General features: G+C 32.5%; 3 protein-coding genes across 11 annotated transcripts; 1 reads left to right on the plus strand and 2 right to left on the minus strand.

Moving 5' to 3' along the window:
• Positions 1-6,108: 6,108 nt before the first annotated feature.
• Positions 6,109-10,005, plus strand: LOC112750719 (receptor-like protein 6). The gene has a single exon (XM_025799539.3). The coding sequence runs from the start codon at positions 6,537-6,539 to the stop codon at positions 9,855-9,857; it is 3,321 nt and encodes a 1,106-aa protein (XP_025655324.1). The 5' UTR covers positions 6,109-6,536; the 3' UTR covers positions 9,858-10,005.
• LOC112750726 (uncharacterized) lies at positions 9,992-13,903 on the minus strand. Of its 9 annotated transcripts, XR_003175987.3 has the most exons (10): positions 13,690-13,903; positions 13,145-13,286; positions 12,594-13,065; positions 12,298-12,415; positions 11,666-11,775; positions 11,359-11,444; positions 10,802-10,911; positions 10,693-10,725; positions 10,365-10,586; positions 9,992-10,263 (listed from the first exon to the last, which is right to left on the minus strand). XR_003175987.3 is itself a non-coding variant. In XM_025799561.3 (9 exons), the coding sequence occupies exons 2-9, from the start codon at positions 13,233-13,235 to the stop codon at positions 10,524-10,526; spliced, it is 1,077 nt and encodes a 358-aa protein (XP_025655346.1). In that variant the 5' UTR covers positions 13,236-13,286; positions 13,690-13,903; the 3' UTR covers positions 10,240-10,523. The 9 variants fall into 9 exon arrangements, 5 of the variants coding, with proteins under 5 accessions (XP_025655346.1, XP_025655353.1, XP_025655334.1 ...); XR_011874025.1 differs by lacking the exon at positions 11,359-11,444 and having other exon boundaries at positions 10,693-10,720; positions 11,666-11,769; XR_011874026.1 differs by lacking the exon at positions 11,359-11,444 and having other exon boundaries at positions 11,666-11,769.
• Positions 13,904-18,983: 5,080 nt separating this feature from the next.
• On the minus strand, positions 18,984-20,716 carry LOC112750757 (rubisco accumulation factor 1.1, chloroplastic). The gene has a single exon (XM_025799599.3). It carries the CDS (start codon positions 20,498-20,500, stop codon positions 19,145-19,147), a length of 1,356 nt encoding a protein of 451 aa, XP_025655384.1. The 5' UTR covers positions 20,501-20,716; the 3' UTR covers positions 18,984-19,144.
• Between the last annotated feature and the right edge of the window lie 5,307 nt (positions 20,717-26,023).

Raw genomic sequence — 26,023 nt, forward strand, 5'->3', positions numbered from 1 at the left:
TTACCATATTCAGTTATAAAAGCAGTTTTATCTTGATCTAAAGGATGCATCAAGATCTGGTTATAACTAGAATATGCATCCATAAAACTTAAAGTGCCAAAGCTAGATGAATTATCAATTAAAGCATCAATAGATGGTAAGGATCGGAATATGCATCTTTGGAGTATGCTTTGTTTAAGTCAGTGAAGTCAATACACATGTGCCATCTACCGTTATGTTTTTTACCATGACAATGTTAGCTAACCATATTGTGAACCTAATTTCTCAGATAAAATTGGCATCAATGAGCTTTTTAGTTTCCTCTAAGGATGCTTGTCTTTTTTCCATGTCGAGATTGCATCGTTTCTGTGGTATAAGTTTGACCGATGAGTTTAATTCCAGCTCGTGAGATATGATGGAAAGGTCAATGTCGGACATGTCGGCAGGCACCCAAGCAAATAGGTTGCCATTTTGTTGAAGAAATTGGTTGAGCTTATCTTTCTCGTCTTCTTGCAAAGCTGAACCTACAAAAGTGAACTTGTTTGGATCGTTAGTTAAAGAAACTTTTTGTAACTCCTCTATTGGGGTGGGTTGGTTTTGAGCTTGCCTCGTGGGTCTAACTCGGTTAATGATAGAAGTTCGAGCAAGTTGTGGATGACATTTATTTGCACACCTATAGCTCGGTTAGATACAGGCATTTTTAGACTAATATTATAACAATGCCGAGCTTCACGATGTTTACTCTGAATTGTTACAATAAGGTTGTTCTGTACATGAAACTTAACACAGAGATGAATTATAGATATTATAGCACCAAACTTATTTAAAAAAGGTCGACCAAGGGTTAAGTTGTAAGGACCGAAACAAACAACCACAAGGTATTGAATAGAGATGACCACTAAGTCTCTAGTGGATAGTTGCAAGATGTTATCGCTCAACTTTATTTTCTGAAATGTGAAGTAGAAAAGGACATCGACGCTGCTCCCGGGATCCAATATCACTTTGCGGACTATTAGATCCCTTAGTTGAAAAGAGATGACAACTGGATCATCTAAGTTGGTCTCCTTTGAATGGAAGTCAGACGGTTAGAATGTCATTTCTGGGAAGTTGGGCAGAGGCTGGGGATTGTTAAGGGTGCCTTCAACACGAGCATAGCTCAGTAGGTACGTTTATGGGTGGTGCTTATAGTTCCGCCACCAGCAAAGCTCCCAGATATACAATTGATGACACCTCGGGGTTGATTGGGTTGATCATGAGTTGCTTTTTCCTTGTCGCGAGAAGATTGTCCCTTGATGGGTCAGCTGAATGTGTTGTACGCTTTTGAATATGGCCGCTGATGTATTTGTCTAAATGTTCTTGCCAAGCTAATCACTCTAGCAGGTCTTTGGCTACAACACATTCATCAGTGGTATATTCGTGTTTTTTATGAAAAGCAAAATATTTTGACTTGTCTACATTTTTCAGATCTTGATAAGTTACAGCCTTCCAAGGAGGTTTGATTAGTTTGGCATGTAGTATTTCTTTGATGATTTCCTCGCTTTTGGTGTTGAATTAGGTATAAGAATCATCACAGGGTGTTAATCGGAAAGGTTTTTTGTTGTCCCTGAGCTTTGTCGTCATCCTTATTGGTTTGGCTTTTTTTTTTTTTTACCTCCAAGCTTGGCGTAACTCCTCAATCTCTATTTGCCCCTTGGCTTTCTCTCGAAACTCGGCCAAGGTTCTAGGTTTGGCCACTGTGATGGCCTCTTGGAATTTTTCTGGGCAAATTCCACTCTTTATAGCATGTAGGTGCATCTCTGGTAGAGGTTTGGGACGCTCGTTGCTACTTTGGTGAAGCAAGTAACATACTCCTTGAGGCTTTTCATGTTGTCCTTGCTTGATAGTATTCAGATAATCAGAGTCATATAAATATATGGAAGATGCAGCGAATTGATCTTCAAATAACTTTGTGAGCTCCTGAAAGTGTGAAATAGAATCTGCAGGCAAAGATAAAAACCAATCAAGTGGAGGACTGTCTAAAAAAGTAAGAAAACAACGGCATAAGATACGATCAGAGCACCATTTACTATTATCATGGAGCGGAATTTTTTTATGTGTTTTTTTTTTGGATCACCCATGTCATCATAAGGGTCAAAGTTATTGGTAATGTAAAGTTCCTAGGCAGTTTGAAATTCATGACATCTACCGTTAATGGTCCAACTACATTGTCCAATTCGTCATCTTCATTGGTTTGTTGGTCTTCTTCTGGTTATTGAGTTTAAGAGACATGCATTGGATTAGAATTTCATTCCTCATTCCGTTTGTTCATTGTGATCACCATTATTAACAATTTGAATATTGGTTAACTCAGTTATCTGATTTGCCATTTTTTGATTTTCTTCTGTCATGCGCTGATTAGTCTATTGTAACTCTGTTACCATCCAAAGGAATTCAGATGGTATGGGAAGAGGTTGGTTAGCCATAGGCAGATTTGGTAATTTTGGGACCTAAAGAAAAAAGGTTTTTGTTTCTAGGCCCCACGGTGGCTGTCAATTGTTCTTGTGAAGGTTGGCCACTGTATAGCTCGTCCACCGATGAATAACTAGAAACTTTCAGTCAAAATAAGTTATACTTCAGCAGTAGAAAAATAAGAGGGTGGACACCTGTGAAAGACATTTCAACGCTCAAATTATTGAGTGAATAATAAGTTCTATTTATTTTAATATATCTTCGTATAGTTTTTTTACCTCTTTTTTATATTTGGAATGAGATATATATAGTTGTATTTTCCGAACATTTTACTTAAATAAAAATAATAACGTTTTAGAATGTTTAGATACGTTTTAGTATTTAATTGTTTAATTATCGACCTATGATATTTATAATCGAGTTATAACGTATAACCAAATTATAATGATCACCTCAATTACAATAAATTACAAATTTTAAGAAGAAAATTACTTGTTGCCAACTCTTGACTTTTGTATTATCTTAACTGTTATGGTATAATCACATGTGAGTGCCGTCAAATTAAACCAATCTAACCTTTAACTAACGCACTTCATAAAATGTTGATTTTTCCCTCACAACACCTATCATGAAATGACCCCTAATTATCACCGATGACTATGACAATAAAACTAACCTACTAAAAACATATTAATAATGTACTCTCATTTACCGTTTTCGCTTATAATATTTCTTTGACTTGTGGTTCTTAATAATATTAATTGTATTCAACATTCTTGAATAAGACAAAGTAACCACTTTCTGCCACATTGAATAAGAACTGAAATTATACCAATAGAAAGCCTTGATAATAATGGGAGTATAAAAAAATATACGAAGTTTTAAAGTTTTAATACATTTGTTGCTCATTTATAATAAGTTTAGTAGTTTCTACAGATAGTAACCCAAAATTTATTTACCAGATTATTTTATAATTGTAACTGTGTCTTGTTTTATCTCATTTAGCATTGAGATCATCAACAACATGAAAATACAATTAGTGCAATATGGAGATCATGAGGAAGGTTTAAGTAGAAGAGTGCCTATAAAAGACAAACAGTAAATTAAAGAGAGACAAAATTTGAAGGTTAATACACACATTCTTAGGTATTGCATATTTAGGATTTCTTGTTAATTATTTACTTTTTGTTCAAATAACACTTAATGACCAGGTGAACTTACTATTAGTCTAGAATTTTACTTTTTGGATCTGTCTACTCTACCACCCCTGCTGCCTTCTATGTTGAGCATTTTTTTAAAAAATAAAAAATAATTAATAGATAATAAATAATTAAAAAAAACTAATCATAAATAAGCAGGTCTAGCATACGACAAAGGTTTTTTTTCTCGGTTTCGTTAATTAAATGAAGGCTTAATACATATATTTGTAGCTATACTAGCTAAATACATTTTACTCTCAATCTATGTCAAGAATTAAGTTTAAATTAAGCTACACTTCTAATTAATGAAAATTACAGAAACTATAAAGCGATATTATATAGAGTTATTTTCCACATTACAGAGATTATAATAGCTAAAAGTTTGATTTAAATCTTAAAATCTTCTCACATTATGATTTTAAATACGTCAACTAATTTTATAAAATTTCTATTAGGTTAAACAATTTTTTATGATTTTCTATTTTATATCTTTAATTTACTTTTTTAATTTTACATAAAATCTCAACTTTTTTTATTTTTGTATTAGACCTCAACAAAAAATTTCAATATTTTCTCACTGTTAGAATTTTTTTTCGTGTTTCTGAATTCAGCTCTTGCATGTGCAGTGTAAGAAAAAGTATCCATTTATAATGATATACTTAGGGTGTGCATGGTCCGACCCACTCCGAAGACCTAATCTGATTCCGAATACTTTAGGAATTAATTTGTTGTGATTTTATCGGGTCTAAAATCGGTAAAGATCTCAAAAATAAACCCAGTTATTATTTTGGGTTGGGATCCGGGTCATCCGAAATTGGCCCGGTAATCCAGTCATCATATACAATTAATATTTTGTATTATTAGTGATGGATGATGGCTATTTTTATGTGGAATTTAAGTATTGTAAACATTAATATTTTGTATTATTAGTTATTATAAGACTATAAGTTAATGTTTTATATTTAAAATGCATAAGATTTTAGACTAATTAATGTATAATATTGTGTTATTTGTATTGATTGAAATATTTGGTGTTATTAGACAATATTAGTATTGATTATGGTTATGCTTTAATTTTAGAGAAGAGTTGGTTCTTATTTTATTTTTCTAAGTGAATTTTACTATGTCAAATAATGGTTGGAGTATTGAAAATTTGGTTATTTTCACATGCTAATTTATAAGAAAGTATCAATGTCATGTAATGTTAACGATCGAATTTTTACTTATATAATCGTAGTTCGAAAGTGTATAGATTTCATCGGTTCTAGGATCAGATTCGAATCTAATAAATAAGCCCGATATATATTTCGAATCGGGTCTGAGTTACATCAAATCTGATTTCATCTGGTGTATGCATACCCCTAGGTCTACTATATAATAAATAAAATGATAGGAAGAAAACTTAAATCCAACTTTAAGACAAATAACTTTTCGCAACATTTTTTCCCAACAAACAGATTAAATTATTGGTGTAATTAATAATAGAGGTAGACTACAATTCTAAAAAATTTGAGGTCAATTCCCAAAAAGATGCTAATTGAAAGGGTTGAAAAGGTAAAACTAATTACAGTACATATGAAGGGTTTTAGTGTCTTTTTCTTCCTACACTAATAATTAAGGAAGGACAACACCTTCGGTAAAATTAAAAATACAAATTAATAAAAGAAAAAAAAACATTTTATGGCATTCAATTATAAAAATAAATAAATTATTATAAGCGGTTGATCAATGACCGAACGATTCAACCAATGACTAAGTAAAAAAATAATTTAGTGTAAAGTTATCAAAAGAACATTCAGTTAGTTCTATAAAATAGCACCGTAATTAGCAGAATCAATAACAAAATTATTGAATCAATAATTCAATAATCTAACATTTTAACTAGATCAATTACTATTTCAATTTTAATAACTAGGTTTGGAATACTATCTTTTGAAGTTTTTTGTTATTTTTAATTTTAAAAAGTATTTTTATCAACGCCTAAATTTTTCAATGCATTTTTTTCATTCGGATATAAATAGCAAAGATATAAGCAAGTTTCAAAATGAAAGCATATGATAGGTAAAGGGGATAAATAAAAGAAAATCAAAAAGAAAAAAAAAAGAAAGAAGAAATACTAGTAAATTAATTGAAGTTACTACTACTAATTAAGAATTCAAGAAGCATGTTTCTTCCTCGTGTTTGTTCCAACTAAAGTTTCTTTAACTTATTGTTGATTCTTTAATTATTGTTAAGACTGTTCTTATTCCATAATGAATTGATGCCTATCGTTTAGAATACTTCACTGAATAGGCATCATCATCATACACCCCAAGACCTTAACAAAACTACAAAATGTCATAAATCATAAATGTATTATTTAAAACGTTGTAGGGTTCACACCGTCTTTAATAATCCAAAATTGAAAGGGATTCCATTCTAAGAAGCTATGATTAAAGTCAACAATATATCTAATAAGAGAGATGAAATTTCTTGCAAGAGGGCCGACATAAAAGCGCGTAGAAACATTAATTTCTTATCGATTAATAGTATTCTATTTCTTTATTATTATTTTTTCTTTGTTTTCTGGCAAATAGCATTCTACAGATACATAGATAGTTGAACCAAAACAACGACCTAGGACATGGTTTACTTTGAATGAATCTGCAACAAAACTTCTTAGTATGTACTTATGTTAACTTTGACCAATTACAATTCTTGCTATAACCTTCTATCTTACTCCGAAGTCACCCTACTTTTTCTTTTACTTTCTACACTTTTTGGCGGACGCTCTTTCCCAAACTTAGAAAATAAATGCTCTAAAACACAGAGTAGAAGGATCTTGTTCATGGGTCTGGCACTTTATGATACAATTATTAGTTTACTCACTTCTTTTGTCTTGTGTTGGACCGTACCCAAGAATACACACCAATGAGAATTAGATTACATTCATTGCTTCCCTTCATTCTCTGCTATGTGATATTTATCAGTATTCACATTTCTGTCATCTCTGGCCAATGTCTTCCAGATCAACAATCATTGTTGCTGCAATTGAAGAAGAGCCTTGCTTTCAACAGTACAAGTTCCAGCAAACTGAATTTTTGGAATCAAAGTTCTGATTGCTGTGATTGGAGTGGTGTAAGTTGTGATAATGAAGGACATGTTTCTGGTCTTGATCTTAGTGGAGAATCAATCGCTGGTGGATTCAACAATTCAAGCAGCCTATTCAGTCTCCGTCAACTGCAGAGATTAAGCTTGGCAGTTAATAATTTCAATTCTGTGATTCCTTCAGCATTTGACAAGTTGGACAAGTTAACTTACCTGAATTTGTCATATGCTGGGTTCGTGGGGCAGATTCCGATAGAGATTTCTAAGCTGACGAGGTTGGTTAGTCTTGATATCTCATCTCTTGCCTATTTGACAGGGCAAGATCTAAAACTTGAGAACCCAAATCTAAGAATGCTTGTCAGCAATCTGAGCAGTATTAAGCAATTGTATCTGGATGGTGTAACTATAACTGCTCATGGAAATGAATGGTGCAATGTTATGTTGTCGCTGCGTGGATTGCAAGAATTGAGCATGTCAAGTTGCAATCTCTCAGGACCCATTGATGCTTCCCTGGCAAATCTTGTGAATCTCTCAGTCATTATTCTTGATCAGAATAATTTATCATCTACAGTGCCAGAAACCTTTGCCAATTTGAAGAATTTGACCACCCTTAGCCTTTCTTCATGTGGGTTGATTGGAACGTTTCCACAAAAGATCTTCCAGGTTAGAACACTGTCATCCATTGACATATCATTCAATTCTAACCTTCAAGGTTTCTTTCCATCCTCCCAACTGAGTGGAGCTCTACATACTTTAATAGTAACTAAAACGAGCTTCTCTGGAACACTTCCTAGTTCACTATCAAACCTCAAAGGCCTCAGTTACTTGGATTTGTCATTTAACAACTTCACTGGTCCAATCCCATCTTTTGGAATGGCAAGAAAGCTTTCCTACATAGATCTTTCTCGTAATAATTTTAGTGGGTCAATTCCATCATCTGCTCACTTTGAAGGACTACAAAATCTCATCAGCATCAACCTGGGTTACAATTCCATCGGTGGAAAAATTCCTTCATCTCTTTTTAGACTCCCATTACTGCAGAAGATTCAACTTTCCAACAACCAATTTGGTCAATTGGATGAACTCAAGAATGTTTCTTCCTCTAAGTTAAACACTCTTGATTTAAGTAGCAACAACATATCAGGTCCAATACCAACATCCCTCTTCCAGCTCACAGGACTCTCTATCCTCCGGCTTTCCTCAAACAACTTCACGGGGTTGATGCAGCTAAATAAGTTTTTGGAGCTCAGAAATTTGACCACACTGGACCTTTCGTACAACAACTTGTCGGTCAATGTGAATATCAACCTATCTTCCGTTGCAAACATTAGCACTCTAAAATTGGCATCCTGCAGTTTGAAAGCTTTCCCTGGTTTCTTGAGGTACCAGTCTAAATTATCCACTCTAGATCTCTCAGGCAACCAAATTCAAGGATCAGTGCCCAACTGGATTTGGAAACTTGAAAATCTTCAAAGCCTTAATGTGTCTCACAATTTTCTAACTGATTTCGAAGGGCCACTTCAGAATCTTAGTTCCAACTTATCAGTGCTTGACCTTCACTACAATCAACTTCGAGGGACAGCTCCTGTTTTTCCTAAATCTGCTGTCTATGTAGATTACTCAAACAACAATTTTAGATCCTTTATCCCAGATGGAATTGGTGGTTACCTGTCTGGCACAATTTATCTTTCTCTTGCAAACAATAGATTCCATGGCAGCATCCCTTATTCCATCTGCAATGCCTCTAGTCTTCAAGTTCTTGATTTTTCCCATAATAACATTTCAGGCACAATTCCCTATTGCTTAATAAGATTAAGTCAGATGCTTGGGGTGATGAATCTGCGCCAGAACAATCTCTCAGGCCTTATCCCGGATATGTTTCCAGCATCTTGTGCTCTGAGGACTCTTGATCTCCATGGAAATAAATTAGAAGGGCATATTCCAAAATCTGTTGGTAATTGCACAACACTAGAGGTGCTGGACCTTGGGCACAATCAAATTACCGATGGATTTCCATGTTCATTGAAGAACATATCCACTCTTCGTGTGCTCGTATTGCGAAATAACAACTTCCATGGCAACATTGGATGTCCAAAAACCAATGGCACTTGGCAAATGCTTCAAATTGTTGATTTGGCCTTTAACAGTTTCAATGGTATGCTTCCTGCAAAATGCTTCAGAACATGGGAGGCTATGATGCATGATGAAGACAAGGCATATTCTCAAGTACATCATCTCCGCTTTGAAGTACTTAAATTTAATCCAATATACTATCAGGATTCAGTAACAGTTACAAGCAAAGGTCAGGGGATGGAGTTAGTTAAGATTCTAACCGTCTTCACTTCCATCGACTTTTCGTCTAACCGTTTCCAAGGAGAAATACCGAAAGAACTGTTTGATTTCAAAGCACTCTATGTGCTTAACTTATCAAACAATGCTCTTTCTGGCCAGATTCCATCATCTATAGAGAATTTGAAACAGCTTGAGTCACTAGACCTGTCAAAGAACTCATTACAAGGAGAAATTCCCACTGAGCTTGCAAGTTTGAATTTCCTTTCAGTCCTGAATCTCTCCTTCAATCAGCTGCATGGAAGAATCCCCACAGGTACCCAAATCCAATCATTTCCCAACACTTCCTTTGTTGGTAATAAAGGATTATGTGGACCCCCTTTGACTGCAAATTGCAGTGATGTCAGTCCAGCAGGAGCTCCAAGGAAAAAGTCAGCTACTGAATTTGATTGGCAGTTTATATCCACCGGAGTTGGCTTTGGGGTTGGAGCTGGACTAATTGTTTCGCTGTTGATGATTTGGGACCGTGGAAGAAAATGGAGCAACAACAGCATTGACAAGTTTCTTCTTCTTGTTCTTCCAATGTTTGGGTTAACATACACACCACCTATTGATGATGATGATGATGATGATGATGATGATGATGATGAAACAGAAGACAAGAACTCGTATATGACCGATGAAGATGATGAAGACAGTGGGGCTTACGGAAGCTTCAAAGGGAGGTACTGTGTTTATTGTTCCAAACTTAATATCACTCAGATGAAGGTAATTCATGACCCAAGCTGTACATGCTTCCAACACTCATCACCACTTTCAACTTCTACTCATTCATCAGATTCATATTCCCCTTAGTTGAAAACATGTTAATATATTTCTGTTATTTTCATCTCATTTTTCCTTGAATGCATACATGCAAGATGGAATCATTTATTGTATATGCATGCTGTACATACACACAAAATCATTTCAGAGTTTGCAACAGAAAATTTGAGCAACAAAAGAACAATGTCCCCGCTGATTTTTCACTGAGGATTTTCATCAAATACTTGGGAGGCACCACCAAAATAACGAATTGCAGTTATAGATAGCATTGGTGGAATAAATAAGTAAGAAAATAGTGTAAGAGAAAATCACAACCAGAGAGTAATTGAAAGAAAATACACTGGCGGATGAGTGAATTGAGCGGTGGTTCTGTGTTGTTTCGTTTCGTTTTGTTTTGTTCTCTTTCCATGCGGCCCAAAATCTCAATTTCAGAATTCTGAAAATAAAATCAATATTCAATTATACATATCTAGGAATATCATTACAGTCCTACCATAAACCAACAATTTCAAAAAATAGTGAAAATACAAAGATTACCTATATATTCATTATTTTGTTCCGAGCAATAAAATAGATATTAGATCACATTTTTTTTTCTGCCTATTGAACCAAGAATACAATACATTATTTATCAGCACTAGGACAAACTAATGAGGTGAAGAATAGAAGGGCCAGCATCTTCATTTCAATGGATCTTCACCGTTTGCATATATTGCTAATTGAATACCCTTCAAGAGTTGCTTTTTCCATAATCTTTTCCTGGTCAAAATAAAATGAGCTTGTTGGTTTTCAGATTGCAAATAATTCAGAAACAAAAGTAAAGCTTTAAGCATTATTGGATCTTTTCAGTAGTAAATAAACTTACTTGAATTATAGTTGTGATCATCCCTGGTCTACCCTGCAGTAACTCAAAGTGAGAAAATCTTAATTGAACTTAATATAATTGCAGCTTGTAGCAAAGGAGAAAAAGCCACCTGAAATTGCTTCTTTGTCCATGATATATCCTTCCATGTTTTGGAATGGATTGATTGCCATTCTGTTGGAACCTGAATACTTTCGACATGTTGCAAAATCCTCAAGCCACCTACAACATCATTAGTTCCCAAGTTAACGTTTGAAATTAAAGAAAACAAACTTGCTGGGTACATTTATATTTGGAATCTGGATAGCTATATATAAGAATAAAAATTGAAAGCAATTCTTCCTTATTACAACACATTTTACTTTAGAAAGGCTTGATGATTTGAAGAGACATGTCATGATGTCTCATATCAAAACTGGTGGCTTGGAATAACTATTTTAGACAGTGCTGCTCGGTGAATGAATAACTATATCAGAAGCCTCAACCATTCAGATTCAGGATGCATTTAAGAAGTTAGACATATTTCATCTGAGCCACATTAGTTCCTAGAATGTAATTGACATCCACATCTCTTAAAGAAAATTATTTTACAACAGCTTATGCTAATCTTAGGTAGTTGAATTCCATCTTCAATAACACTAAAAAGAACAAATGAAAAGAGACAGATACTTGTGATGAATGCCTCCTCCCAGATTCCATGTTCCGACCATGATGGAGCAACTTCTCGAATTGGGATACCTTCACTCCTACATACTCTGCTCACATAATACAAATCAGACCTCAATGGCTCAATCACTACTAAATTTTTTTTTTTATTCCCATTTTTTTTCTTTACTTCCATCCTGTGTTTGATCTTCCTGAAGATACAATCTTTCCAATTTCATTTTACTAAAATTTCTACAAAATGCCAAGTCGCTTTATGGTTTAAGAAAATAAAGCAGCAAAGGATATTAGTCGATCTATAATTAAATCATACTCAATAACTACTTGGCGTATTATTCCTGGAAGAACACCGTCACTTAAAGGAGCAGTCTGTACTTCAAAAGGATATTTGTTTCCATTGGCCTTATCATCTGAATCCTGACCCTATTATAAAGCAGGGAATGAATACATGCATGTGATCCACAACTAGAATGCGAAAGTAAAATTTATGTTCCACAAGTTTTAAACTATAAAATGTTTTAAATAGATATAAAAGAAAAAAGGCAGAAAAAGAGGAGAAAGTCATGAATAAAGGCTTGAAACTCATTGACTTCCTTTTATTCATCAGTATAACCAAAAGAAAGTATAGTCACACTGAAAATTAGAAAATTACCATCCAGCAAAGGACTATAATATAAACCAAACGGTTTTCAGGAAGTACATGCAACTAATATCTTCTGAACAAAGCTTACTGTGTTAGTTTAGCACTACAACAAACTCATTTTTAAAAGGCTCAATTAGAATCCTAAAGTATGATACTACATGCAACCCAACCACACAGGAATAAACAACATTAAGTTCAAGCTGTGGAGGTGATGCAAAGTAGGCTGTAGGAATTCTAATAAAAAAAAAGGTACAAAGAATATAAGCTAGTATATAATAAGCCATATTCAAAATCATGCTCACCTTGCAACAAACAACAAAAAAATTTGTGACACAACCTTCAAGTATGTGATTACCATCATTAGATAGCAACAGTTCTGTAACTGAAGGAGGCCTGAGCTTTTCCAGACTCTTCCTTATCCTGCATTGTAGACACAATTTCAAATTAATTATTTGAAAGAATATAAACACTGATTCAGCTAGAAAATGTGTATGGCACTTTTAAATAGTCAAAATGAAAGGATACAGTGCGAGTAGGTGCATGGCCAATTGAAGAGATTGATAACAATAATGATCCTAATTGGGAAGACATAACTGACCTTACCCAATCTGAATATTTTGCAATTGCAACATGCCTCCCATAGCCTGCCAAAGCCAAATGTGCACCATTTCCCAGAATACCAAATGCAGGAGGCACATAAGTCTCAATATGCACATGCACATCAAGAATTTTACCAACTCTGTCCTCATCTATAGTCTCACATGCATTCAATTCCTCCAAATTACCACTCACAAGAGTTGTAACAGCCAGCTCTTGACAATCAACCCTCTCCTTTATTGCAATTGGCATAACCTTTTGCATCGAATCATCAACAAGCATTTGTAGAGTGGGTTGCCATATTGGCAAGGTTGTCCATGATGGTGGCGCAATCGCAGAATTATTAGATTTAAATAGAAGATGAGGAGCCAGCGTTGATAGAATTCGTATGGATTCTGAAAGTCTTTTCATGTGTCTCTCCCAAAACAAGAAGCACGAGGCATTGTTATGAGTACGTGATGTTGTGTAAGCACCTGGATCAGAGTTCCGCTGAATCAGTGTCGAAAAGAGCCATAATTTAATAAGATTCATAGCAACTGTGAATGCATATACCTGGTTGTGCTTCTAAGAAGAGTTTGACTGGTGGTGTATCTAAGGTGTTTGATAGAATGCCATTACTGAATAAAAACCTTGAACTCGACATTCTGACTTTCCAGAGCAGCCAAAGGTGAAAAACTGTTGAGTCTACCGTTACCTGATTAATGTCAATTATGGCATCAACTTTGAACATAAAAGAAGAAATTGCTTTGCTTTCTTTTCAACTTAATGTTCATGGTTCAAGGGAAAGGAAGAATAGTAGCAAGCATGTATTATTTTGGTTCAAACAGAATGGGATTTGACATGAAGGGAAGGAGCAGTGTTTGATGAGACAAGTGTCGTATTACATTCCTGGCTCCCGGGACAATGTAACAAACAATGCATTAATGGATGCAAGAGTAGCACCACTATTGTTATTAATACATGATGCAGTTTTTGCACATGCCTCTACTGAGTACATTCCCTTCTATCAGTGGTCACTCAAGAATATGAACCTTGATGTATGTGTTCTGTTAGGCTCAACTAGTCATATTAAAACACCTATCGGAAGAGGTCATTACCTGAATCAAACTGAATTTGAAGATGGTGGAAATTCAAGAGCAGCCCCTAGGCGCGGAACGGCGTCGCAGCGGGAATGGCTTCGTCGGAAACAGAACGGCGCCTCAAGGAGGAGATTCATCTCTCATCAGCGACCATGGCGCTGGTTAGAACCGGGTTGGGGACTGCCCGACTGGGTGTGTCTCTGATTGGGATGGGTAGAATCTTTTCCTGGTCGGGTCTGCTTAGTGGAAGTTATAACTTATAAATGATTCTGACCTGATGAAAAGAATTTACTATCGGTGTGCATGAATCGGGTGAAACCGGGTTTGATGTGACCTAAATTTGGTCTGAAATATATATCAGGCCTATTTATTAGACCCGAACCTGACCCTAGATCCGATGAAACTTATACACTTTCAGATCACGATTATATCGGGTAAAAATCGGGTGAAAATTGGGCTGTTAACATTATATTACGTTGATACCTTCTTGTAAGTTAGCATGTAAAAATATCCAAATTTCCAAGACTCCAACTATTATTTGACATGGTAAAATTCACTTAGAAAAATATAATAAGAACCAACTTTTCTCTAAAATTAAAGCTTAACCATAATCAATACTAATATTGCCTAATAACACCAAATATTTAAATCAATACAAATAACATAAGATTATGCATTAGTCTAAAGTCTTATGCATTTTAAATATAAAACATTAACTTATAGTCTTATATATAATGACTAGTAATACAAAATATTAAGGTTTACAATACTTAAATTTCACATAATAATAACCATCATTCATCACTAATAACACAAAATATTAATTGTGTATGATGACCGGGCCACCGGACCGATTTCGGGTGACCCGAGTTATGGTCCGGACCCGACCCGAAATAATGACCGGGTCTATTTTTGAGACCCATACCCGACCCTAGACCCAATAAAATCACACCAAATTAGTCTCAAAAGTGTTCGAAATCGGGCCGGATCTTTGGGCCGGGCCGGGCCATGCACACCCCTAGAATTTACAAAACTACTAATGCTCTATGCGCCTTGGCTTCCTTCTTCCATCAAAGGTACTCCTAAAAGAAGAAAGAAAAAGCTTTACATCTATCTAAAATTACATGGATGGTATTCATGTAACTTTTTACTCCACATTCCACACCCCACACCCTTGCTAGTTTTACACGCGCCTCTTATAACCTAGATAACGAATCTTTATTTTGAGTTATCAATGTTTTTCAACGTAAATTTTTTCATACAACGTAAAATTGTTCTTCTCTTTCGCGTTTTTCTTCTCTGCATTATGGATCTGGATTGATTCAACGCAATTATCTTCATCGTTCATCTTCTTCTTCGTTTTCTTCTTCGATCTGCACTTTTGAATTGAAACAATGAATGAATCAACTTTAAATCAGTTGAATGAGTGCAATTTTGATGATTCTTCTCAAACGCATCAATTTGATGAGGTTTGGATTATTGAATTTTGAATCGAATTTAATGGAATGAAATTTCTATTTTATTTGAAGTGAATTGAATAGATTGAGGTGATCTACATCTGAATTGAATTTAATTAAATTGATAATATGTAACTGTGAGTAATTGTGAGTAACTCTGAGTAAATGTGAGTAACTTTTCGGTTCGGTAAGTACTAAAGAGGTGGTTCATCACTTTCATGTTTTCGGTTCAGTCTGTAGAAAGGAGTCTAACAAAAAATAGACCAATATGTTATGTTTTCTTCCCTAAGCACTATATAATTGTTTTACCATAATTAAAATTTTGATTCACCATAACTAAAATTTCGGTTCACCATGAGTACTATGTTTGGTTCACCATGAGTACTGTATTCGGTTCATTATGCACTATTCAAAACTCTTTTTCCTCACCTTCTACTGCTTCTTCACCAGAGAGAGAAGGAGGAAAAGACAAAAAAGTACAACAGCAACAACAACAAAAAAATGACGATAGGGTTTCAGAGTTTAGGGTTTTAGGGTTTATGGGTTCAGGGTTCAATGTGTTTCAAACTTTCGGTTCGCCCCGGGTATTAGTTTCAGTTCACCGTGTTCATAGTTGAGGGTTGAGGGTTTAGGGTTTAGGGGTTTAGGATTTAGGGTTCAGGTTCAGGGTTTTAGGGGTTTAGAGTTTACGGTAGGGTTTAGGGTTTATGGTAGGGTTCAGGGTTTAAGGTTTAGCATTTAGGGTTCAGAGTTCAATATTTAGGGTTCAGGTTCAGGGTTTAGGGTTTAGCGTTCAGGATTTAGAGTTCAGGGTTCGGGTTCAGGGTTTAGGGTTTATGTTTTAGGGTTTTAGGGATTTAGGGTTTATGGGTTTAGGATTCAGTATTCAGGGTTCTGGTTTTAGTATTTAGAGTTTAGGGTTTAGGGTTCAGCGTTAATTTTTTGGTAAACAGGGATGGAGGTTTGGATTATTCAATTTTGAATCGAATTGAATGGAATGCAATTGCTAATTTGAATTGAATTAAATGGATGGAGGTGTAATGAATTGAATTGAATTGAATTGATAATATGTAAATTGTAGGCAGAGTTATTTGAATTTGATTTTATAAAATGGATTATGTTTCGTTCACTCAGTACTATACAATTGTATTATTTTCGGTTCACCATGAGTACTGTGTTCGGTTCATTCTGCAGAAAGCTGTTTGAATTTGATTTTATATAATGGATTATGTTTTGTTCACTCAGTACTATACACTTGTATTGTTTTCGGTTCACCATGAGTACTTCATTCTGTACTATTCAAAACTCTTCTTCCGCCCCAGAGAGAAGGAGGAAAAGATAAAAAAATACAGCAGCAACAACAACGCTAAGGAGAAAACACGTGAAGAAGAAGTAATGTGAAAAAGGAGGAAAAGGAGGAATGCGGAGAAGAAGGCGAAGAAGAAGAATAGCTTCGTGCGTAAACGAGCGTGAAAAGAAGAAGAAGAAGCGTGGGGAAAAGAAGCGTTGGGCGATTTCGTGTGTATTGGACGCGCGTGTATTTTACGTTTCATTTAATGGTATTGAGTTTTTTTTGTGTTGGGCCAACTTAGTTACATGGTTACATGGATGTGTAACATTCCCGAAAAATAAAAAACGGCAAATAATAGAATATTTGTTTATAAATTTAATTCTTATAATTATGAATCTAGTTAATTTTCAACAAGTAAAATTTTTTACAAAAAAATATTTTAAGAATTTACATCACTGTAAATTATAACAAATAAAAAAATATAACAAAAGTAATTAAGTTATATTTTTTTTATTTTTATCGTTATTGAAATTCTATCTAAGAATTTGTTATTAATGTGTTTGTTATATATATAAATTAAAATTTGAATTTCGAAACTTATGTAAATAGATTAATAAATTGATTGTAATTAATAATAGGATAAACTACAAAAATTATATTCGTTACTGACAATAATATATCTAAATTTTTTTATTAATAAAAATATTCTTAAATAATTTTAAAAAAATACAAAATCTATTACATTTTTAAATTATTTGAAAATATTTTTATTAATAACAAAATTTGAATGTGTTTTTATTAATAATAAAATTATTTAAGGATAGCAGTCATATGGTTCTCTTATTATGCAAAGCAGCACAGCACAGGGCATAGCAATTAAATACACAAGATTAATTTTGAGCCAAGTTACTGAAGAAAGCACGTATTAGGTTACCAAAATCCAAAAGCTAAAATTAATAATTAAGAATTCTAGAAAAGAAATTTAAATAAATAATTCTAAAATACTAAATTAAAATAAATTATAAAAAAATATAAATAAACATAATCAGAAATTCACTCACGTCTCTGAAAATTTTAAAAAGCAGGAGGCTGGACTTGTACAACAAAAAGACCACCTACTATAATATTAAAGAAGAGACTAATATTAGTGTCTGGAATAAGAGAAGAGAGCCTAACTCCTGGTCATTGTCATCTAACAATGTGATTGTCATAATGTCATCTGTGGAAACAAGAAATTTAGGTTGATAACGTGGTAATTTAAAGTGATAAATAAATTTTTAAAAATTTATCTTTCAGATAGACATTTTTAAAAATAATAGTACTAATAAAACTTTTAGGATAATAAAGGTAGATATATTATCTTTAGATTATTTTTTATAATTAGAATAAAAAATTTTAATTTAAACTAATTTATCTACGTTTATTAATATTATTGATATTTTTTTTAGAAATTAATTATTTGTATTATTTCTATTCATCTAATTTACTATCATTTTGTTTTTTAAAATAATTATTAAAAAAGAAAAAATACAGGAAACCAGCACTCTTATTAAAATTTGACTAACACTTAACCAATAAAAGAAAAATAAATAATCTTACTATTAAATAAAATATCACACCATTAAAAATACTAATAATAACTAATTAATGATACAAATTATAAAATTTACCGTTTCATAGCAATCTTCTATCAAAAATTCTCATCTAACTTGTTTACTTCCTTCACAGTAACTTGGGTAGTTCTTCTTACTCCAAAATAACTTGTTATATGATCTTTAATTCTGGTAATCTATTCAAAATATTTAAAAAATCATAAATTTAAAGAATAAACCTTTTAAATAGAAGCATAATCAAATGTTCTTTTTAATTGAATGTATTATATGTACGCCTCTATTTATTATATCCAAAAATGACATTTTTTAAAATTATGGTAATTTTATATGTGTAAAAAGTATGTAAATTTTTTGAAAAGATATTAATAACGATATAAAAAATTGATAAAAGAGCACAATAATAGAATAATCAAAAATAAAAAAAAATGTCAAATAAGGGAGAAAAAATAAACTAAAAAAATAAATAAGTACTCAAAAGATATAAATGTAGTTAACTTTTATAGGATAATCAAATTTTGATTTCTCATATTTTAACTTTTTTTTAATGTTTACATTTTTTAATTTAAATTGATAAAGTTAGTCTTTTAAAATGTGAATTATTTTAGTACATAACTAATTGACCAGTCATTTAAATAATTAATTAAATGTACATTGGTTTTGGCATTAAATTAATCTACAGAACATGTAGAAATAATATCTAGCCCATAAAAAAAAAGATTGTATATATATATATAATATATAGTATACATTATTCACTCACATACAAAAGACTGAGTTTTTCTTGAAGTACTCTTCTTAAATCTCTATAGTAAATAACTTCTTATTAAATCTCTATAATGAATAGTTTCTTCTTACTAGAAGAATTTTCATTAACACATACCACAATAAAGAAAATAAAAATCTCTCTTAATATATTATAATATTACAATTATTAAAATATATTAAGATGAATTTTTTTTAATATTGATCCTGCTTTATTTTTGCCTTATAAATATATATGATAAAAGCACAAGAGAAAACAAAAGAATACAGCTAAATCCATCTAAAAAGCTTATACAAATAGAGTAAAATTATGATAACAAAATCTGAAATTTGAAACGATGATGAATGGATCAGTTCCAGTCTTCATCACTGAGTTGATCATCAGTGTCATCCTTGGGAGGTCTAACAACCAATACAACCGTTCCTAAACTTTCCTTGACGCCATTCTCCTTCAATGCTGAACCCCTCTGAACCATTAAATCATCGTGACCATCAACCTTAGCCAAATAGAACCCATCATCCGCAACTACCTCCGTGTTATTTCTGTCGGCCACTACCAAAATAGGTTCCTCTTTATAATACTTATTCACCTTCCACGGCAAAATCCTCGCATCCACGAATGAAACCACAACTCCTCCTCTCCCAACGGTCGCCACCGGCTCCCACCGGGGTAAAACCACCCACCTTCCCCACGCTTTCTCTGCCCTCACGACCCCGAATTCACCCTCGCTCCTGCACTCAAACGGTGCCTCCATAACCTCATTTTCTCCCTTCTCCGCCTTGCATACTGGCAACACAATAACCGAGGTAGCCTCCGCCACCTCGCCGTACTTTAACCTCACCACCGGCACAAGAACAGCTCTTCCGACCTCGTCCTCCTTTTCTTCATTCCCGTCTCCTTCCCCCTTCAACTCCTCCAGAACCGTGTTCTTCGCCTTTTCTGTGACGGCAACCTTCAACGCCTGTTCCAAAGCAGAAGTTCTTTGATCAGAAGGGTTCTTGTGCTCCCTGCTCTGCCGGTAATACATGAAAGAGAGACAATCTCCGGGAAGAGTGTAATCGAAGCTCTCCCAACCCTTCTCCCCTCTCCTGCCAGGGAAATCTTTCATAGCGCGCGCCAAATTCTGAGCGCCCTTTCCGTCGAACTTATTATCCACTATGTAACGGGCAGCTGCAGAGCGCTGGGAGGCACTGAGGAGGCGGATCTCGTAGAGAATCTCAGCGCCGCTAGTATCGAAGGCAGAAAGGACGTCGGGGTCAGTATTTGACTGCTGGAGTGACTCCCGGACCTGAGCAGCGACGACGAGGCGATTCTGCTCGACGCCGGATATACCGGTGAGCTCTTCAATGGAGGGAGGGGTGAAGCCATCTTGGATGAGAGAGGAGATAAGGGGAGCGTACTCATGCCATGTGCCGAGGCGGTTGGCGAGAACTTCTATGCGGCCAGCGGTGTCGAGGGTGGCAAACTGCGAGGGGAGCGGCGAAGGCGGTGGTCGGAAGGGTTGGTAGAGTTGTTGCTGCTGTGGGGGTTTGGATTTGGGAATGTACGGCGATGGGTTTAGAGAGGCCGAAACCGAAAATGAATGTTGTTTGTTGTGTTTCAAGGAGTGGTTGTGATTGGGGCCGTGATTGCGGTTGTGGTTGCGGCTGTGATTGCCAGAGAAGTAGAGACTCTTCACCACGCTGCTCACTGATAGTGCCATCATCCTTCTTTCCTTTCCTTCTACCTTATCTGCTCACTTATCCTGATATATTCTAACAACAATGATGGTTAACAAAAATCCTCATTACTTTTTTTGCAATATCCTATTTTAAAGATTCGGCTCTTTTCTCATTAGCAGCTCTTTATTGCTATTTACTCTCTTGAACATCTTTAATTAATATTCTTGCATTTTTTCTCTTATTATAAGAATTAAGAAAAAAAGATAAATGTTAGAATAATTTATAAGAAGATTTGTTTAATGTATTGAAAAACACTTAGTACTATCTAGTACTCTGTTAAATACCTTAAAAATACCTAATAGGCTACTACTTCTTGGTACTCTTTTTATATATACTTACCCATACTATTAGACAAGTTAACATGGTATAAAATATATAAGCAAGTAAGTCTCTTTAGATTATATTTGTATTATGAAATTTGAATATGTAATTATACAAATAATAAATGAATTATTTGAAAATTTGGTAATAAAATAATGTTGAGTTATTTTGCAAATATAAACCATATAAGATGAGTTGTGTAACTTTGGAAAAAAAATTAAAACATTTAATTAAGGTTGTGAAGTAATATCCAGTAATTATTTAATAGCAAAAAATATTTTTTAAATTGGTTGCTAATAGAGATAATAACTAAAATAATTTATCAATTACTATCTCATTATTAAATTAATCTTTTTTTGGTTAGAAATTGAAATACATCTTATCTTGTGTCGGTTAATATTTTATATTAATTTTTATTGATCGATCAGAGAGAAAATTTAAATCGATTGATATTTTAAAATTGATAAATCGAAAAACTAATTTAATTATTACTTGTAAAATTTAGAAAAAACTGTAAAAGTAACAATTTTCTTTTTAGTATCCCAGAGCAAAGATATATAGTCACCAAAAAAAAAAAGCAAAGATATACAAGTGAATTTCTAATGGGTTGTAATTATGGTGTAATCGAGGTATATGGGCCACGGTTTCGCCCCATTTCTTATGCCAAAAAAAATTCGCAACTGAATTTCGTGAAAAAAAATTTTTAAATGAAAATTGCACCCACCTATTTTTAGTTTGAGAAATTAAAAGATTTTAAAAGATCCCGAGAATTGTGTTTTTAAAAAATAAAAAAATTCACATATTAAAATCACACCCACCAATTTCTTTATGTATGAATTGAAAAAAATTCAAATCGATCCATCTGTTCTTGCCATTTTGTAAACCAGTCCTCATATTTTTAGACAATTACAAAAAAGCCCGTATGTGTGAGAAATTCACACATTCTAGCATACTTTTTTAGCCGCAAAGATATCTCATAGAAGTCTCTAAACACCATAGACCATGATATGCTATATATCTCATTGACACTAATAACAAATTATTTTTTTCTCTTAATTCACATAATTAATTTGTTCTGAATAATTAATAGCTAGCCATAGCCAAACATAAATGCACTGAAAGTGAGGTGCTTGTGATAGATAGTAAAAGACACCAACATCATCAACACAAAACAATTACATGTGAAGAACTAAGCAGCTCTCACTACATTACCATATATATCACGAGCCCACAAAGATAAAATAAAACACTATAATTTAATCATCATATTACAAATTAATTAAGAGATTAATAAGGTGGCCACCAATTTTTCAAAACAGAAGCATCAATATTGGTAGTGGCTTCATCACCTTGAATGCAACACTGAGATAATGGTAGCTCCGGTAAGGTCTCAAAAACTGATGGAGAAACATTTTGTTGCTGATGAAGAGGAACAACAATGTCCTGATCAGCAGGGTAACAATAATAATAGCACTGATCATTTATACTATTATCATTATTATTATTGTTGTTGTTGTTGTTATCCACATGATCATAGTTCATCATCAAAGTTTGGTGAAGCCAAATCTGAGCCTTGAGGAACTTAACATAGTGAATGGCTTCTTCCAACATAGAAACAGTGTCCATCTTGCTGCCACCAGGGACCATGCTCTGAAGGATCTTGAACCTGTCACTGATTCTGTGCCTTCTTTCTCTTGCTGCCACACTTTGTGGGTCAGTTGAGAGTTTCATCACTCCCTTGTTCTTCTTCTTATTGTTGTTCATAGCATTACCTTTCTTCCTCTTGTTGTTTGGGTTTGAAGATGAGCCTTGTTCTTCTATTGATGCACATGTGATGGTGTTACCACTTGGATCAATGCAATCCATGTGCTTTTTTTTGCTATGGTAGTAGATATAGTGTGTTATATTCTAATAATCTTGGGTATGTAGGGGGCGTTGTGTCCATTTTGACAAGTATATATAGGAAGATGAAAATGAATATGAACAAGGTACAAGGATTATGATGGAAAATGGTTTGTATAATTATTTTGCTTTGTTTATGCAATTATAGCCTTAAATTGTGATAACATTTTTGTTATAGCCAGTGCGGGAAAACTATATATTGTGATTTATTTTTAGAAAAAGTAGAGGTAAATAATGAGAATATTAAATAATGTGAATAATAGGTATGTTGGATGTTCAATTCAATAGGTATGCAAATGATTATGATTATTATTTTTAATTGGATAATTATTTTTTTTGATTCGATTTATTTATACACAGTTAATAATGACTGGATATTCAATTGATAGTTATCATAATATTAAAGTTTAGGAGGTAATTTGGAAGTAGATTATTTTTTTATTTTATTGAGTCATTTTTAAAACTTATTATTCACGTTGTTTACAAAATTCATTGTCTACCTAACAAAACCATTATTTTTATAAATCAACCATTAAAGTATATTTGTCTACTTAAACCAATATTAAAAGTTTGACTTTCAGTTTATCTATACAATAATTTATTATTTAACTTTAAATATAAATCATATATGTAATAGATTAATTCTTATTAGTCTATCACATTAAAAAATATTGTAAAAAATATAAAACATATATATTAAAGAAATATAATTGTTATTGTAATGTTAACAGTAATATTCCAGCCGCAATTACAATTGTATGAATATAATTAAAGTTTTAAATATAATTTTTTACTATCAGATTGGAAATAAATTTATTTTACATGAACTTTACAAGTTATTCCATATATGAGATATAATTTTTTATTTAATCAATAGAAGGATAAAAATAAGTATAAATATTATATTACTTCTTCACTTGATTTTTCAAATAAATGAAAGAGAAGTGATATTGTCATGTGATGTGAGTCGCCCAATCTTTGCCTTAGGATATGGACATGTTTGTTTTTTTGGTAGGGACCCGGAGCTAAAGCCCGTTGGAGAAGAACCTAGGTTCTTTTTTTTATTGTTAATACTCATATATTGCCAATAAAAAATTATAATATTATTGAACCATCCATTGCCATAGTTCTATATTGGTACAAGTTAAATAGTTTCATATTAATTAATAAATAATGAAAAAATAATATGTAACTAATTAGATTTGTAAGCTTCATTTTAGCTATGTTCTTTTTTTGCATGTGTACATGGAACTTCTATGAGTAGTTATAAACTTTGATTAAGTATCCAATATATATAAAGTACCTACTCAAATGAAAATATTAAAAATATTTTTTTATAAAAATTTTTGTGTTAAAAATATGTTTTGTTTGTCTAGTTACATTTTTAAAAAATAATATTTTTATAATATTTTAAAATTAAATTCTATCATTTATTATCTAATAATAATAAACAAATATTTTTATATAAAACAATTAAAAAAATTTCATAATAATATCCACCTATATATATAAATAGTACAAATGATACATCCCTTCAAAAAGTGACATTATGACCCACATGCATGAAGAGGGCAAGTGAATGAGTGAAAGGAGATTATTATTGATTAGGCCCTCCATTCCATTTTTCTTTCTTTTGATTCCAAAGCTACTACACTTAGGTGATCAATGAACAAAGTAAGATCTTTTGTCCTGAAATCGAAGCAAAAGTGTATTACAGTTGCAGGTGTATCTAAATTCTAAACCCAAGAACAAAAATAGGCCATTAGTTGCTTCGCTTTATTGTGTACGATTGTGCTTTTGATCCCAATGATACACATAATGTTGGTTGAAAGAGAATAGAGATTAATAGTCAAATTTCATCTTTATGAAAAAATAAGCTAACAAATGAAGATTAAACTCATTTTTTTAAAATATTTAAATAATAAAATTAAGAAAAAAAGATAAATAAATTCTTAATTTTATAATTCAAAGATACATAAGTATCTGACTAATTAAAAATAAAAAATAGATTCTTCACTGATTCAAAAATAAATAGATCTCTCACTTTATAAAATATGAAATATTTAAATTTTTTGTCTAAAATATATAAAAACAAATAGATTTTCTGAAAAAATTTAAATGTCTCGTATTTTAAAAAGTGAATAATTTTTTTTTATATTTTCAATTAATTAAAAATTTGTTTGTCTTCGAGACAAAAAGTCAAAACTTATTTATCATTTTTTGTCAAGTTAATTTTGATCATTAATAAAAGAGTGAAAAATGATTTTTTTTTGTAAAAAAAAAGTAAGAATTTGCATGTCTATTTGATTATAATAGTAATAATAATAAATTATCATCATATATGTTGAAACGAGATTTGTTTAAGAAAAAGAGTCTTAAGGTCAAATCAAGCAATTAGCACTTCTTTTCAAGGGAAAAACAAAAAAGAAAGAAAGAAGAAAAGGTATTAGACCAAGATTTTAATTTGCTTGAAGCCACTAGAATGAATACAATGGCTTTAGAGTCAATTTTTTAAATCACACACATCCCAAAGAAAACAAAGTTTTGTTTTTTCACATGTATCTTTGTTGGGGTACCCAAGTATCTTCCTTCTTCCCCAAGCGGAGTGTTTTATAGAATGTCACACTTATTTTATAATACGACAGGGTCCAACATGCATGGAAATTTTGAACAAAATGGCACCATCATCTAACATTGTCTTCTTCACTTTTTTTTTTTAACTACACTAATTTTTACTAAATTCGATGTAATTATATATAGAGAAAGTATAAGGAGTCAATGGAGTATATGTACAATGTGTATAATGGTGTTTAGGAATGTTCGATTCAGTAGGATATCAGATGTTTATTATCTTAGTATATGGATGATTATTCTGGATAGTATGTGTGTATTGGTTTGAGAAATTAATAGTATTTTATCTTAAATTTTCATTTTTTTAACTCATATTAGATCAAATAAATAGTCCATTATACACATTGTACAAATTTAATTGGCTCCCTAACGAGATTCTTATATATATACATGGTACATTCTTAGATTATTATTTTTTTTATAAAAAAGTTAACACCTAACTTTTTTTAATTTATTTCAATCGTATTAGGTATTAACAATATATTAAAAATTAGTCACAAATTCAGTCTTGTGTGTATAATTTTTGTTAAAATATGAAATACTTATTGAAAATAAATTAAATACATATAAATTTATACACAAGTATATAATAAATAATTTAGTAGTTAATTTTTACTATATAATACATAGTATTTTTTAATTTATTTAGAGTT

Source organism: Arachis hypogaea, chromosome 2, assembly GCF_003086295.3.
Source record: "Arachis hypogaea cultivar Tifrunner chromosome 2, arahy.Tifrunner.gnm2.J5K5, whole genome shotgun sequence".
Lineage (NCBI taxonomy): Eukaryota > Viridiplantae > Streptophyta > Magnoliopsida > Fabales > Fabaceae > Arachis > Arachis hypogaea.